Source organism: Sinocyclocheilus grahami, unplaced genomic scaffold, assembly GCF_001515645.1.
Source record: "Sinocyclocheilus grahami isolate Dianchi unplaced genomic scaffold, SAMN03320097.WGS_v1.1 scaffold191.1, whole genome shotgun sequence".
NCBI lineage: Eukaryota > Metazoa > Chordata > Actinopteri > Cypriniformes > Cyprinidae > Sinocyclocheilus > Sinocyclocheilus grahami.
In genome coordinates this window covers 1,357,931-1,375,537 of record NW_015505370.1, presented here as the reverse complement: position 1 = coordinate 1,375,537, position 17,607 = coordinate 1,357,931, and the positions used below count along the sequence as shown (strand labels likewise).

General features: G+C 37.4%; 2 protein-coding genes across 7 annotated transcripts in view; both read right to left on the bottom strand.

The window, feature by feature from the left end:
• The window catches only part of LOC107594855 (visual system homeobox 2-like), a 6,351-nt gene extending 2,348 nt beyond the window's left edge, over positions 1-4,003 (bottom strand). For both annotated transcript variants that reach the window (XM_016285064.1, XM_016285065.1), the window contains exons 1-3: positions 3,350-4,003; positions 2,929-3,013; positions 2,195-2,318 (exon numbers count right to left, since the gene is read on the bottom strand). In XM_016285064.1, coding sequence (XP_016140550.1) covers positions 2,195-2,318; positions 2,929-3,013; positions 3,350-3,776 — 636 coding nt within the window. In that variant the 5' untranslated portion in view covers positions 3,777-4,003. The remainder of the gene's footprint in view (positions 1-2,194; positions 2,319-2,928; positions 3,014-3,349) is intronic.
• Positions 4,004-10,291: 6,288 nt separating this feature from the next.
• The window catches only part of LOC107594798 (protein lin-52 homolog), a 12,635-nt gene continuing 5,319 nt past the window's right edge, over positions 10,292-17,607 (bottom strand). For 3 of the 5 annotated variants that reach the window (XM_016284979.1, XM_016284980.1, XM_016284981.1), the window contains one exon: positions 10,294-10,636. In XM_016284979.1, the coding sequence (XP_016140465.1) occupies positions 10,581-10,636 (56 nt within the window). In that variant the 3' untranslated portion in view covers positions 10,294-10,580. Of the gene's footprint in view, positions 10,637-17,607 lie in introns of all 5 variants that reach the window. The other 2 variants (XM_016284977.1, XM_016284978.1) reach the window with 2 other exon arrangements.

The window sequence follows — 17,607 nt, the reverse complement described above, 5'->3', positions numbered from 1 at the left end:
CCTCTCCTCCAACTCCTCCCTCCCCTCTCCCCTCTCTCCTCTCCCTCCTCTCCCCTCATCTCATCTCCTCTCCTCTCCTCTCCCCTTCCCTCTCTCCTCTCCCCTCACCTCCCCTCCTCTCTGACTGAGGAGAGAAGGAGGGGCTCCCGGGTCCAGAGAGGCCAGACATGGGATAAGAAATTATCAAAACCATTTTCCAATCTTTCTGGTAATGCCGATGATGATAGCCCTCATTTCATGCAAGATACTTTTTGAGGAGAAATTGGTTATCGGGCGCTCAAAAGAAAGCGGGTGGAGACAGCGATGAGAGACGACCCCAAGGGCACGAACAAGCTGATTGAAAAATAAGTTAATTTCGAGCCCAATCGATGGTGGACAGGCGGGCAAATATCACGGGAAATTAAACGAGCAGGACCCCAGAGAGCAGCGTCATTGACCCGTGCTAATAAATTCAATGTAACGTTAGTTATTTCATTTGAACTCCCCACATCCTTTCCCCTGGAACACGGCAAGCTTTTCTCATTTAACTAATTACACTCGATGAGAAAATTAGATGTTAATTTTACTTTGGATTGAAATAGAATTATTTATTTATTTCCTTATTATTTATTCACCGAGATGCACCGTAATGAGAAGGAAATTAAAAGGCGTGCCAGCAGATGGATGGTTCAGGTCACACAGTAATCTTCTTCTGCCTTGATTGCTTGATTAGGTCGTTAGTGCCTTTCTCTCTCTCGAGCGCACTCAGACATGATACACACACACACACACACACACACACACTGAGAGCAAATTGTTTCACATCTAACTGAGGCTGATGAGATATTATCTGTCCGAGTGGGATGCTGCACTTGATCGATAAGTGAATTGTACATTGACTTTTAGGATGGTCGACTATGTTAAAGGTTTTTTGGTGTTTTTTTAAACGGATTAAACGTAGGCCCTATTCCAAATTATTAGGCCTATATAGCCTATTAAAGGTAATTTCGAGGCGCTATTTAGGTTAGTCGCAGACTCGCAGCGCAAATGTGTAATTTGGCACCATTATATCTCATAGGCCAACATTTATAATAAAGTGATACATGATGCTAGTATTTGCCATGCTTTATCGACTGAACTGACGAACTATTCGCGAGCAGAGTTTATAGCGATTCGCCTATTTCGTGATCGCTACAGGCGAAAATACTCGTTTTGACAAACTTGTAGGATCTAACTTTTGTAATTACTGAAACGTTTGATAGCCTAACCTAGTGGAAACTTTCTTACGTATGAAAATAAAGATTACCTTATTTAAAAATCCATAATTAGCGGCATAGACTAGCTAATTATAGAGGGCTCTAACTCCCATAATTCGCACCACTGATATTCATCTGATAGCCTGTTCACCTTCTGCAGGTGACTTCAGGAAATTAGCCTGACTAACCCTTAACCCACAAACCGACTAAATTAATCCAAGACCTTCACTGAGAACCTATAGGCGGCCCTTTAGAAAAGGTCAGTTCTCTGAGGAACCAACAAGTTCCGGCACGATCTCAACAATGGGCCACGCGCTGCAGAGGAAAGGTTTTGAGGCACTTCAAAGTTCCTTGAGTAGGTCCACATATCTGAGCATAGCCTATCTGAGGCAGGTCCTGCGAAGGCATCTGAGAAACCTCAACTGGTGCTTCCTTTTTTCATAAGAGATAGGAATGTGGCAGAGTTTTTCGTCTGGCATATTAGGCTCAGAGAAGAGACCCTTACCAAACCGGATTTATTTTATTGCATTTTTTTTATTAGGCCTGTTCGATTTCCCCCCTTTTTTGGTCTACATTTTTTAATGGTAAATAATTTAAAACATGCTGATAACTGCCTATTAGTCATGTTGATGTGAAAACAGGAAATGCACCAAAGCAAAAAACATTAAAAAAAAAACAGAGAAACGAAGATAGAAAAAGCTAACGTAATTCGAGGAATTACACAGGGCAAGTCTTGATGTAAAAACAAAATACAATAAAGACCAAGAATATTTTAACTTATTTTGTACATCAATAAATAGCCTACACGTCAAATAACCTGTAACAGAAAAAGGATCATTGAATACAGGCGCATATAGCGAAATTATTAGTGTAGGCTTTTTATTTAATAAATAAAAAAGAGTGGTTCTCTTATATTCTCATTTAATTCAAAAGGCGAGTGTCTGTATATAGAATACTACCTGTATTCTGTCCTCGGGCAGCTCGGTTTTCATGGCCAGCATTTCTCTGGCGTACACATCCGGATAATGAGCCTCGTTAAATGCCTTCTCCAGTTCTTCCAGCTGGTAAGATGTAAATATTGTTCTACAAAACAACAACATTCAGTTGTCTTAGGAAATCAATATTAGAAACATAACGCATAAATTGTATTTCGATAACGACTAAAATCGAATGGACTATCCGCAAATGTCGAGGTCAGTAGCTACAAGAGATATGTTTTCTTTAAGGTTTTAAAATATAGAATACAAATGTGTCTATTTCATTGTATTTTTTTAATTTGTAGACCTGAACATGTCAAACGCTGAAAATCATAATGTAGGCCTGTGTTTCTAAATTTAACAAAATAATCCAAATGCCTCTTGAAATATAATAATATAAAAATACAAATTACAACGACAATTATTATTATTATAAAGAAAAAAAATATATTTTGACTGCCTTTTAAAACCTACGAACCTTTAACTCATTACGAAAAAACGAATTCGCCCTTAAATAGAGGACAGGGATCTTGGGCATCCACAGTTAGTCTGTTCCTCAAATGTTATTTTCCAGCTGATTTCAAACTGGCCATGATTGCCAAACCATCGTTACACGTTCCTTTTGTTGTTTCGGCTGTTTAATAAAATAATGATATACAGTTGATCACTGTCGTTTTACTGTCATTTTACATTGATTTTATTAGCGTTAAGCCTACCTGTGTCGTCGCTTTTTTCTCTTCTTGCTCTGGCTCAGTGAAGATTTTGATATTTTCCTTTCACTTGAAGAGACATCCTCTGAATCTGTAACATCGGGGGACATGTTATTTAAAATGGCTGATGTATAAAAATGTGAAATATGTTATGTTTTGCAACAGTTAGCCATTTAACTTTAAAAGCAAAATCGACGTTTTGAAGATGATAGTCACGTAGGATTTGGGGGGAAATGATCACAATTTAACATAAATAATACCATTTAAAACAGGCAACAGATTTCCATAAAAATAGAAACAATAATATAGAACAGAAGAGAAACAAGAATAATAGATTTAGGCCTTCTGTTAACAAAAAAACGAGAAATTGGACCAATTGCCTTACACAAGGACAACCCCCCGAGCAGGCCTTGAACATGGATTTCACCTGAGCTTGCAGACTGGTTCGTTTCCAGCGGTCCCACTGTCCTGTTGAGCGGCTGCAGATGGACGTTCTGCGCGTCTGACAGCACCTCCAGAAACGCGGGCTGGCTGTAGAACGATGGAATACCTCCAGGGCCAATTAATCCCATCCCCATCCCGATCCCGACACCAACACCCGCTGGACCGAGCATCGACCTGCTGGCTAGAAGGTGCGCCCCGGCAGGGAACGAGTCCAGTGTGCTCCGCGGAGCCGAGGACGACTCTTTATTTAGTCCCAGGATCTCCTGGATGCCGAAGCCCGTGCATTTGTGCGGATGTGTGGTGCTGCTCTTTGACAGATGTGGATTGTTATTTCTCCCGTTCTCAGCGGCACACACTGATTTTGATTTGTTCAAACTTTCCGACAAAACAGCCCCATCCTTTCCCGTCATGATGCCTCCGAGACTATTCCCTTCTTCACATACGAGTCGGTCCCTTGTGCACAGGCATCCACGGCGCAATACGCATGATCCCGATAGAAATTCTCCTTTTATCCAACAGGTCCATCCCAACAAGGGTCAAAACTCAACAGCCAATCAGCGGCGAGGAAGTGATTTAGAATTCCAGAGGATACAGGATGCTGCTCTGCCTGTTTTTATGCATCATGTCATTTCATTCATTCACATCTTGCTTGCAATTATGTGTTAATCAGACATTTAACCAAAATTAGCAAATAAAATGAGTTCACTTCGAAATTAAATTTCGAATTAAATTTACTCAAATTAAGTAATAATAATAATCGTCGATAGATAAATGTTTTCGGTTTTTAGGCTTCAACATTTAGGTCTATATAAACGACTTTAGGAATCCATTTTTGCGTGTAGCCTATATCTACATGGTAAAATAAAAGGAAAATGTCTGAAATAGAAAAGGGCATGGAGTAATGTCATAGTATATATGTATATATATATATATTGTGAGGCAGCATCGCCTGATACACCAAATCATAATGACTAAAATAACCTACTATTACAAAAACAAGCAAAACTGAAAAAATAAAAATAAATCTGTAACTCAATAACTCAATCATATAAGATCGAATGTTTGTCACTGAAATAGATTGCAGCTATTTTAAAGAATTCCTGTTGGGTGTTGAAGGATTCAGCAGATCATGCTACAGAACCTGTGAGGACTTATAATTCTTGTATCGCTATATTCCTCTTTCGCAAAAGCTAAAACCAGTTTCAGGCTTCAAATAAAAGGCTTTGGTCATAAGTGCAAGGCTCTAAAGGAGAAGTTAAATGGGTCCTTCAAATTAGGATGTCTGAGATTATAAAAACACGTGTCAAGTTCTTAGAATATTTCCAAATTTCACCAAAAAAGACAAAGTTTATAAGGGGTATTCCATTTGATCTAAACAAAACATGCATTTTTCATTAACAAAAGGAAAAAAGGGCCACGATATTGAATCTCATTATAACATTGCTTTACTTTTACATGCGTTACTGTTTATTTTAAGATATAGTGGCAACATTTCATGTTCAAGAATCTCAGCTTCTTAATTAATTTGAATGAAACAAATAAATAAATCAGAAAACGAAAAAACGGGTTTATTTATGTCATAAATCACCGTATCATCACCGTAAAATTCTTATAAGAAATTCTGAGAAATACACATACGTTTTTATGTTTAATTGTAAAGGGTAATTGTCATTTATGGGGGAAAGTCCAGGTAAATGTGTATATTTTACATTATTCTTACACTTTCAGAAGAACTGTTGCAACAGTTACCCATTTGAACAGACCGCAAAATATAGCTTATTAATTACATCCAAGATTCTTTAATACACCGAGGTCTAATCAGCTATTACTAAATTACAGTGGGATTTTGATTCGTTTTGCAGATAATTTGTGGCACAATTTGGACATCTGGACAGATAATTACTGGGAGATAATTTATGGAAATGAGCAGCGAGCCGTTGATGGAGACAGAGATAACACCAATCTTATCAAAGTGCCATGTGCTGATGCTGATGCATAAATAAACGGCATGATTCATAGACAGCAGCAGAACGTCAGACGCGTGCGTCAGACCCGAGCGCGCCAGATCTGAGGCTTTTCTGGCTAATTAGTAGCCACACCGAACACTTGGAGATGTGTTTTTGCTGAAGTGGCCTGATAATAACCCTACCCCGAATATTACTAATAAAGGTGCACGGTAATCCTGTTTGCACAGTTTAAAACACAGAAAAAACATGTGATTTGTAGTCTTATGGGACATTATTCAATTACCCATGCATGCTAATTCTTTGTTGGCCTGGCTCCATTGCAATTACATGAAATGATCATCAAAACTGGCAGGCACACAGAAGTAAAGTTTAATCCCATATAGGAATATAGCAAACGAGTGATCTGCAAATTTAGACAACAAATGCGTAAGCGGTGCAAGAGAATAAAACTTCACGCAAGCGTTTCCGCGTTGCCTCAAAGCGTTAAACCCCGCGCCGCTGAGCAAAATATTACCGCTGCAATTACATAGGCACCAGTTGAAACTAATTAGAAGCCATTAAGTGGAAATTTCATTAAGGGTAATGAAGAAATCAATGTCATCAAGATATGCTAATGCCACATCACCCGGTCTAGATAAACCCATCTATTCACAAGGCTACAGCGCTCTGTCAATTACAAACTGCTCCCTGCCCTCTCGTAGCCATCGCTTCTGCTGTAATCTGTGCCTGGCTTTGTTGTTTATTGTGAGAAGAAAAAAACCCACTCTCCCTCCACGGCTTTTAATAATCCATCTACATATGAAAATGACTGCACCCTGATTTACATGCATAAGAGGACAAACTAATAAGGCTGTAGATTAAGGAAAGATTTAGCTCAGTCATTCGTGTAGATTGGGTGGCCTATCAAAGACTGGAAGATCTGATGGTGGCAGATTAAAAGGCAAACAGCTGTTGCAAAATTTGTTTTGCCCCTCTCTGAATATTCGGTCTCTTCTGGGCCTGTTGCCTACTTGTTTTAAGTGAAATCCGCCATACAAACACAAAGCAAGCAGTTGAGACACTGAAAAAGCGATCGTGTTAGTCAGACAGATGGATGGCAAATTACACCGCTGCCTTGACCTCTACGAAAAATATGGGGCGACAACCCTTGTGTACTTTTTCAAAGCTGCTAAAATGAGAGTTTGTCCAAACTTGTAACAATTATAGCATAATGTGACGAATTTGTCTTTGCGAAGAACTTTCGATGCTGGAAGGTCACCGCAAGGTAATGAGCTTTGGGATGGGGCTGTATTATAGGGACATTGTATTGCATTAGTCTGGCCTCTGCACAGATTGCTGGTGCTTGATCTTCTCATGCCAGGCAATCTAAATGAAGAATCACTTGTGCTCTTCTGCTCATAATTCTGTATTTGCAATGTATTGGAAGTGATGAATTGTTTTTAATGTTGCATTTTGTTTTTGTACACCAAGCACACACACCGGCTGCAGCATAGAGGAGTGTCTCCAACTAAACCCCCAAAGTCCCACTCATGTTCCCCTTCATCCAGAACCTCTGATATTATACTGGATATTGTTTTGTATTAATTGAATTGATGTGACCTTTATTACGATCATTCATTTTCAAACTGAAAACAATCAATACTGTGCCTGAAAAGACTTATCAAGTTGCTTTCCCTCTCTTTTAATGACATATCTGAGTTTGTTAAACGTTTCATGGGGCAATTATAGTGAGTCATTTTTGAACAAGAAAATATATTAATAAATGAGGTACAGTTTAGTCATAATTTACGTTTTATGAACTACCATTCAAAAGTTTTGAGTCAGTAAGAATTTTTAAAAGAAATCAATACTTTCATTCAGTGAAGATGCATTAAATTGAACAAAAGTGACAGTAAAGACATTTATAAAGTCACAAAAGATTTCTATTCCAAATAAATACCGTTCTTTTGAACTCTCTATTCATCAAAGAATCCTGAAAAAATATATCAGTTTCCACAAAAATGTAGCAGTACTATTTTCAACAGCGAAAAAAACTAAGAAATGTTTCTTGAGTACCAAATCAGAATTAATTAGATTTCGAAAGGATCTTGTGATACTGAAGACTGGATTAATGACTGATGAAAATTCAGCTTTGACATCACAGGAATAAATTACATCTTGAAATATATTAACATAGAAAACTTTGTTCAAATTGTAATATTTTACAAGATGCTACTGTATTTTTGATCAGCATTAGAGACGTCTTTCAAAAGCATTGAACAATCCTTTGAAAGGTAGTATAGGTTTAAAGAAATATTCCAGGTTCAATACAAGTTAAGCTCAACCGAGAGCACTTGTGGCATAATGTTGATTACAATTTATAATCCCTCCTTTTCTTTAAAAACAACAAAACTTACAGAGAGGCACTTAATGGAAGTGAACGGGGCAAACACGTAATTAAATAACATTAAAATACTCACTGTTCAAAAGTAAAGCCAAAATAAAGCATTTGTTAATGATTTTAGTGTGGACAAAAATCACAAACTAACCTTTTCTGCGTAAAGTTGTACCCAATTTTACAACTTCATTGCCATGACAACACAATGCCATAAATCCTAAAGCAACAGTAAAAATGCCAAAACAACTTTACACCTCAAATAATAAACAAGTTTTACCTAAATAATGTAGGTGCTTTTATAAAATTATAAGCTTTACATTTTTATTTTTATATCCTCCAAAAGTTGGCCCCATTAACTTCCATTGTATCAGCGTAACCCAATCATTTTTTTGTGGTAACCAACATTATGTCACAAGTGCTGTCGACTGAGCTTAACTTGTATTGAACCCAGAATGTTCTTTTAACAAAGCAAAATCAAATTACAATATATTTTAAAAGGTTAAGAAACCTGTCTTGAATGAAACTAAAGTGACGGACTGTGAGGTGTTTTAAAGTTACTGCTAAGGCTGGGAAACTCCTTTCCCTGAGACTAAGGATTTTCAGAGCGGACACTGAGGACAGCAGTCTGATAATGGCAAACACCTTGTGCTGAGTAGGTGGAAAAAAAGGAAACTAGAGTTCTTTCCCTCACAAACCGCCAAGGGTGCGATGACCCCCTGATGCAGAGAGAGTTTGCTAGCTCCAGTTTTCTCATACAGCTCCCACAATAGCGTGTTTGGAAGCTGCCTGCCGGCATTGCTTAATTAGGCGAGGAGTTGATTAATTTGCACTAATTGACAGCTAATTAAAGGCCTGAGGGCACATTGGATTGACGTTTGTTAGGGCAGCAAGGCCCGTCGAGGTCAGGGCAACCAGTTGTTTATGGCTGTGCTGGTGTTTCTGGAGACAGACCCTCTGTGGGGAATGACCTTCATCTTAAGGAGGATGTCTGGACAGGACCTACAGTATCTGACAGGCCGGGTGCCATTATGTGAACTGCAGCTTCCATGATGTTTACTGACCGGTCCGCCACAACAGTCATTGCACATCACTACTGTCACAATGTATGAGGGCAACAAAGTGTAACAGATGCAATTGTACAGAACCAACAAGTGCAAAGTTCTGTCAAACTTCAGATTAGAAATAGATTAGATAATAGATCAACAACAGGACGAAGAAATACCTTCATTCAGCTAGTATGTGAGAATATTTGCCAAAAGTTGAAACCTGCATAGTGAAAGCATTTTGTTACTCAAAATTTGGTAACACTTTACTTTAGTGTCCTTTTTACAATGTTACATCTACTTACTGTAGTAATAACAGTAAATGATGCATAATTACATGCAACTAACCCTAACCTTAAACCAAACCCTAACCAGTAGGTACATGCTGTTAATATTACTTACATAAGTTCTTCGCTTATACGTTCATTGTTGTCCTCTTTTTTTTTCCAGCATTGTGGCTGATTTGCAGATTGTACCCCAAAAATCCTTTGTATTTTCATATTTTTTTTTCATATTTCCCATTGATTTCCTATAGTGGCCAAGTGTTTTTTTTTCTTTTCTTTATATTTTTTTAACAACCATTTTGCCTTTTCCAATCATGTCCATTTTTGTGTGTTCACATAGCCAATGCACCAAAAGTTTTGTACCATTCCGAAAAAAAAAAGTAAAATTGTTGGGTCAAAAGTGACTGAAGAGCACCAGAGGGTTAAACTTGCAACAAAAAAGCTTGTTTAGACAGTTAAAAAATAAATGAGGGCAAATCTGGGTCCTCCAGAATGGGATCAGACACCAGTAGTAGCTTTGCAGGGTTTAACTCAGCAGCTTCCTTGTTCCATAAAAATCAGAAAGACAATTAGGGGCTTATTAGGCAATGGGGGGAGAGGCGTACCTCTAAGAATTGGTGGGAGCAGGAGCGAACACTCGCCAACCGCAGCCAAAGCTTCTACGACATCTCCAGCCGAGAACAGTCCTGGCCACTGTCTCACCTAATTACGCTTGCCAGAGCGTTCTTTGTTTGCCGTTCAGCATGCCTGTCTGATTCCCTTTTCTCCCGGACCGTTTGCACCAATGTCCCTGGAAGTGTGCTAATTAGAGAAGAAATGGCCCTAGTAATTATGTCAAGTCTTGTTAACAGAGATGACAATGAGCAATATTATTTTTACGCAATGTTTTGTGCTGAGGGCCTTCAAAACTTCCAATTCCCATTAAATAGAAAAAATGGCCTTGCACTGGTGTGGAAGCACTCTCATGTCAAAGCCTTTTACATGTCCCAAACAAAAGAGAGACGTTAATGGAGCAGTCGATGGAGTGGCACAGGCATGAAGTTATTGCCCTAATTAAAAGTTTGAATGCTACTTCATGAACTCCCTCATTGTTTTATGGAAGCTACTTTTATGAAATGTCACTGGATGGATGCCAAAAGCATTCTAAAAGTCTTTAAAATGTTGAAAAAAAAAAAACTAGAAGGGGTATGTAGACAAGAGCACAACCAATTGTACTTCATTTAAACATCACTGTATTTTTATTAAAACAATTGAAATTGTATTAAACTGTAGAGTGAAAAATAAATACATTTATGAACTTTTACTGAAAAGCACACCACTATCGTTCCCTTTCTACTCAGTGCCTGTCATTTAAAGAAATTAAACTTATATACAAAAAACCCCCCCAAAAAATGATTATGGTGTCATGGTGTTTTGACCCCAAATCCGTCGAATATTAGTGAAAACGTTTAAAATTTTACGTATCATGCTACTGTTTTCTGCCTTACAAGCTCACAATCAATTGGTAGCTGACCCGACAGGTCAGCGGTCACCATCTGGGTCTTCACTTTTTGGGTCTCTCCAAGATGTTCAGGAATTTCCCTCTTGTCATTTCTCGAGCTGGAAAAGGAAATAAAAGGTTAATAGGATATTGTGATATCAAAGACAGTCTCCAAACCTTATCAGACAGAGATAAAGTAACTTTCCATGGTATATTGCGAGATCGAGTAATGTATGAAGTAAATGTAATGCACATCATTAAAGTTGTTCTAATGAACTAATTTTTTCATCTTCATTCTCAAAGCTCCATCTACAGGTGCATCTCAATAAATTAGAATGTCGTGGAAAAGTTAATTTATTTCAGTAATTCAACAGCCAACTCTCATGAGCGTTTAGAAATGTAACGGCTATGACCCCTCCTGCGGTCAGGCTGACACAGGCACTGATGAGCTGCTGGGTGTGTTTTTCAGGCAGGAAGTGATGGGTGTGAGGGACAGGGTAAGCCACAGTGTTGGGCGGCAGCTAACGAAATAACGTGGCGGTTTGTAATTTAGATGAGCTGCCCTGTATGGCATCTTAATGACAGGCGCAAGTGTCAGTGGATTCACCTTCAGCTGTCTATCACTGGATTAAACATGATGCTATCTGGATTCAGATTATTTAAATATGGCTTGGTAAGAATTTATGTTTTTGTCTCTTATGCTCAACCAAGGCTGCATTTAATTGATCAAAAATACAGTAAAAGCAGTAATATTGTGAAATATTATTACAATTTAAAACAACTGTCTTCTATATATTTTAAAAGTAATTTATCTTGTTTATGCTTAAAATGTTTGTGGAAACCATGATACATTTTTTAAAGATTGTTTTCATGAATAGAGAGTTAAAAAGAACAGCCTTTGTTTGAAATTGAAATCTTTTGTAAGATCATAAATGTCTTTACTGTTACTTTTCAATGCAATGTATTGCAAGCTTGCAGTCTAAAAGTAAAAATGTTTCTTTCAAAAAATAAAAAAAATCTTACTGACCCCACAACAGAAAATATATTTCAAATGTATTAATATATTTCAAATGTATATTAAAACAGTTTTATTTTATTTACTTATATTATTTTTAAGATATTTTAAAATAGAACTAACTAATATTTTAATATTCTTTCAATCGACTACAGTTTACATTACATTAAAAATGCATTGTACATAAATTAAAGGTTACACAATACCCAAAATAATACTTGGCAGGAAATTCACAGGAATTAAGAGCAGTTTGATTATTTCTACTTTCCATGGCATAGGTTCAAACAGTAGACACATGAACACTTGACTCCTGACTATTAGATCCCTGAGAAAATTTGGAGTAAAGCCTGAAATGCAACCTAATCTTTAGTGTATTAATACAACAGATATCACCATTATAAGTGAAACATTTAAGTAATGATGAGCATTATAAGATAATGCAGTCATCAAGCATTCACACTGCAGTCTCACTGTGAGATATTAATGCCTTCCAAGTGCTTTCCATAAGTAAATGTTTGTCTTAATCCAAGGTTTAATGTCAATGATAGGGCAGCTAACGCTTGTTAAATGGGCCACTGGTTTCTGGAGGGGTCCACAAACAGGGGGAAAGAGCTTTGCCAAGAAACGACGCTGAACGACCCACCCCACTCTAACTCTTACTACCCCTCTCCCAATCTCCCTCACATTTTCTGTCCAAAACAATACAGGAGTTTGTCTGGCTAAGCATTCTCCCATGAGACCCCTTCACCAGAGTGCACCCCTCTGATCCACTCATTAATTAGATTTCCATTTATCCTCAAATCCCGTCAGAGCAGAAGGGAAATGATTTGCATTGAGTGATTAAAAAGGGGAGTGTAGCGGGTCCTGCCAGCTAGCCTCGCTCAAACACACACACACACACACAGAGACAAGTATGAGCATTTACACACATGCACAAAGCTGCTGCTGTCACTGGACGGGGCAGATCAATACTGATTAGCAGGAGTTAGAGATTTGTTTAGTTGATTAGAAAGGTCAATTACTAATTCTGTACTTAGTTAATCAGAAGATTGTTGCCGGTGACATCTATATTAACTGGCATATTATGGATTCCAGAGGCCATATTTTCTTCTTGATGTTGTACGTACACTCAAGATTATTTTCATGAAGCAAATATGCTTCATGATGAGTTAATAGGCAAAATACCGGTAACACAAATGAGCCGATACATGAGCAAAATTTTTGATTTAAAATTGAAAATTGATTGAAAAAAAATGAGAATTGTATATAATTAAAATATTTAGATTTTTTATTAAATGACAAATATACAGTATACACATCTATGCATCACATATTATGTATGATATATTATTATAATATAAAATTTAACAATTCAATACAATCATATCATTAATACATGTAAAATTTAATGAATATGTTTGTCATTATTAATATTTTAATAATATAAATAGATTAACATTACTATAATCAATATAATTAATATTTAACATGATTAAAATTACATGACAGCTATAATTTTTATCTAAATTATAAATTATAAAATTAATTATAGCATATATATGTATATTTATGTATGTCATATATATATATAGAGAGAGAGAGAGAGAGAGAGAGAGAGAGACATACATACAGCCTATTATGTACATTAAATAATAAATGCATAGGTTTGCAAACAACACAATAAAATAAATATGATCAATTACATGTTACCATTAAACTTTTCTGTTTCAAAATCAATGTAGTTTAACTGTAATGAATGCTCTTTTATCTTAGGAAATGTAAGCATCTTTTAGAGGCCATTAAAGCACATCTAGAGACAAGACGGTTTGTTTTTAAGTCCAAGGAGAAAATGAATCCCTGGACCTTAAACTGAATTCTCACCAAAACCTGACTGCCCCAATTCACTTTCATTAGAAGTCAAACACACTAATCGTGCCCCTGTTGCGCATCTGAAACTGCCACTTGGCTATTATGGGGAGTAATCTTTATTTAATAGATTTAACATCCCTTCTCGCTGCCTAAACCTCATGGGACGGGGGAGGACAGACACACGCTCGCACACAAACCCACCCTCTCATCCCCACGTTGGAACACATACACCTGATGCTCATGTTTGTGTTCAAAATTCAATTACCTACTTATTGATACTTCACAGAGATATTTAAGATGCAGACATGGTGAGTGATTTCCCAAGGGAGCCACTGCTTCCTCTTAATGTCCCAGCCGAGAGCGCTCCTCTTCTCACCCCTCCCTCCAACCGCTTGACACCACGAATCATAAACACATGCGCTCACGAACGCCAGCCAGCCCTGCCACAGCCTATCCCTGTTCAAGAGGTGTCCTTATTAATAGGCAATCAGTCAAAATTCATTCATTAAAAACCCTAAAAGGTTTCACACAGGCGCTATGATTAGCTGGGAAAGAAAATCCAATGAATTCCTAATGTATTTATGGAAATAAGGTGTCATTTCTGATCTGTTGACAGAGGTGGTGGCTAGGACAGAAAACGGAGAGCGAGTTAGATGAATTTCCTCCACTCTCCCGCTGTGCATGTCCAAATCTGAGCCGAGCTCGGACGTATCTGTGCGGTCGAAAGGTCTGAATGATGTCATAGCAAGTCAGGGTCAAAACGAATTAAATAAGGAAAATTAAGAATTATATTTTAAATGTGATTCCACAAACATTCCCTACTCCAGTCAGGCACTGTAATAGGCCATAAAGCAGCAGGAATAGTGTGTGAGGGGAGGGGAAGATGAGTGGACAGGAAGACAGAGGAGAGGAGAGCTTTCGCCCAGCTCAGCCTGTCATCTAGCAGCACTTCATAACTGCTTGCCCCTGTGGTCGGGTGTCTCTGATGGATTGATGGAAGCACATTACTACGGTAGGGTAGCATCACTGCAATCATATTCAGCGACACACTCCGCTTAATAGAGAAGAGATTGATCTACGGGAGGAGGCAGTGAACATTGGGGCCATTAGCGCTGGACGGGTGTGACCTTCATACTGGGTGCAAGAACAGATTGAACAGCAGGAGGTTCTTGGATGTTGCGAGCCAGTTTTGTTCGTTTGATGAACAAAAGAAGTTTGAATCGTGAATCTTTAACTTTTAGCATGTTTTCCTCCTATATGAAGCACCATGTATGGGTCAGTGACATGACACCCAGTTTTTCTGAGGATCTATTATTTTGTTCAAAAATACATTAAAATGTAATTTATACATACAACTACTTGAATATACCTCCTATATAATGAGCATGTTTCAAAATTTCTATTTCTAAATTCAATTTTGTTTAGGGTCGTCAAAAATGACAAAACTGTCCTGATATTATAACGAAGGAAAAATAATTAAAATACTGAAATTCCTAAAAAAATAAATCAAATAGCAAAATAGTTTGGCATAATCATTTAGTATTATTTCTTGGGGAAAATTTTATAACAAAGCTTCTAAACTTCAAAAAAAATTATATTTAACTTGTGGTATGACCAAAATACAGAAACATGTAGGGGGAAAAAACACCGGAAACTACATCATAGAGAGGACCTCTGCAGACCCTCATGACTGCATGTCAAGGTCAATAAGTCACTAAAATATCAGATAATTTGGCCTTTTTATTAAAAGGCAAGGCTAGATCAGGTTGTAAAATTTCATGTTGTGCAACTACCCAAAAACATGATTATTAATTAATAATTCATTATATATACTGTATACACTTTTTGTATATATATATATATATATATATATATATATATATATATATATATATATACACACACACACACACACACACACTATATAGAACACTTTTATAACACTATATAATGTGTTTGAAAAAGATGATTAAGATATGCACACTCACATGTATTGAAAGTGTAAGGAAATGTCCAAAATAAACAAATATTACTTAATACTTGAAATATTATATTTTTTATGATACACCACATGATATTTCTAGAGTCATTTCCTGAAAATGGTACACAAGTTTTTCAAAACCATATGAATTCCCCATAAATACAACTTGGCACATTATTCTATTGTATGTATAAAATTAGATTTTTAAAAGACTTATCAATTTCTTTAGCGTGGACACACGTATTCGTCTTTGAGCCATATGTGCTCCTATCATAGCATCTGTAATAAACAGCAATCGTGATATCTGTCCAGGGAAACATTAGACTAACTAGATTTATGTGAGTGCTACTTTACTGCAGAAAACTTGCCATCATGATACTAGGATGGTTGCCGGGTTTTGCTATACAATTGCAAAGATGTTTAAGCGGTTTTTGGTACACTGCTAAATCTGAAAAGTAATACACACCTCTCTTCAACAAGCTGCATGACTTAAGATATTACTCATGTTTAATCCTCAGGGTTAGGGAGTTTTGAAGACCCCTTACCTGTCACTATTAATACATTTCTGATGCTTATTTTGCTCCTAAACACATAAAAATACATTAGCAATCTTGTTAGACCTACAAGTTATTTCCAGATTATTTGATGCCCCATTTAAAAAAAACACCCCCACAATTACTCAAGTAGAAACAAGTGTGTTACATCATCTGTGCAAGCCGCTGCAGTGGAATCAGAGGTATCATCAGCATCGCCTGAGGCCTGGCTGTCCCAGAGGAGCACTCTCCATTCAATTACCTTCAATAACAGTACTTATCAGTGTAGTGACTGGTCCTGTGGGAGCAGAGGGGCCTGATGACTATGCTCAGCAGCCCCCCCCGACAGCAGCATTCATCACGGCCTGGAGCAGATGGGTACTGGTGGGGGGCTGGAGGGGTAGGCACGTGTCAGGCCCTCCCACAACGACCCTGATCAGCGTCACTCAGCTAGGAGAGGAGGGGTAAATGTCCCCAAGGAGACTGGTGTGGCACATGTCACGCGCTCACACACACACAAATAAATAAAAACACACACATGCACATGATATCCTTATCTGCCTATAGTCGCACCAGCAAAAGGTTTACGCACCTCTCATGTAGTAGTTACAGATGAAAATGTGCTGATCCACTTCAAGATCAATCCATTAAGATACGTAATATACAGATATTTATACATTTGTTTATTTATACATTTTAAGCTTAGCATAAGTCCATGATTAATCAAAGCTTAATTAATGCTGCTGTTGATCCCCCCCCCCCCCCAAACATATGCGGCTAATGCATCTAAAGACTCGGCATCTGCATGTGGAAGAGACGAAGGTCGAAATAAATATATAAAACAAATGTGTGGCTGATAACCTTGCCTTTGGGGTGAGTTTTCACTGCCTGATTGCATTATCCCCATTAACCAGATCAGGACTTTAATGGCCGTCGTGCCAAAGGTGCAGTAAATCTTTTTCCTCCTCCTCACCCTCCCGTCTCCTAACACTACCTCTCTTCAGCTCGTTTAAAGGCGCTGAAGAGAGAAAGAAACATGATGAAAAAGTAGCTCAGATTTACAAGGCTTCCCCTGACAGCTAGGAGAAGGAAGAAAATTAAACCACACCACATTAAAGAGCGCCACGTTAAATGCTGCTCTGAGCCGAATTATAATCACAATTTCATATCTGTCTCCTCAGTGCATAGGTTTTACATACCAGTACGCTTATTTAAAATACTGTATTGAAATATAGAATATTGAGATGATGCAGAACGATTCTGCAATATAATGAATTGATGTAAGCACAGAGTGGAGCACAGCTAGCCGAGTTCTTCTACATTCATGTTACGCATCTTAAAATAAACTGCAAATGTGTACAGAAGTCCTGTTGCTGATAGTTCACAGTAAGATTTTGAACTATGTAATACAAAGAAACATTATTAAGAACACTACCATTCTAACCTTTGTGGTTTGGTACAATTTTTTTATATTTTTGAAAGAAGTCTCATAGGCTCAGCAAGGCTGCATTTGTTTGATTAAAATATGGGGAAAAAACAGTAATTTTGTGAAATATTACTGCAATTTAAAAGAACAGTGTTATATTTTTAATATATATTTTAAAATGTAATTTATTTCTGTCACATGATCCTTCATAAATCATTCTAATATGGTGATTTTCTGCCCAAGAAGTTTTGCTGCTTTTTATATAT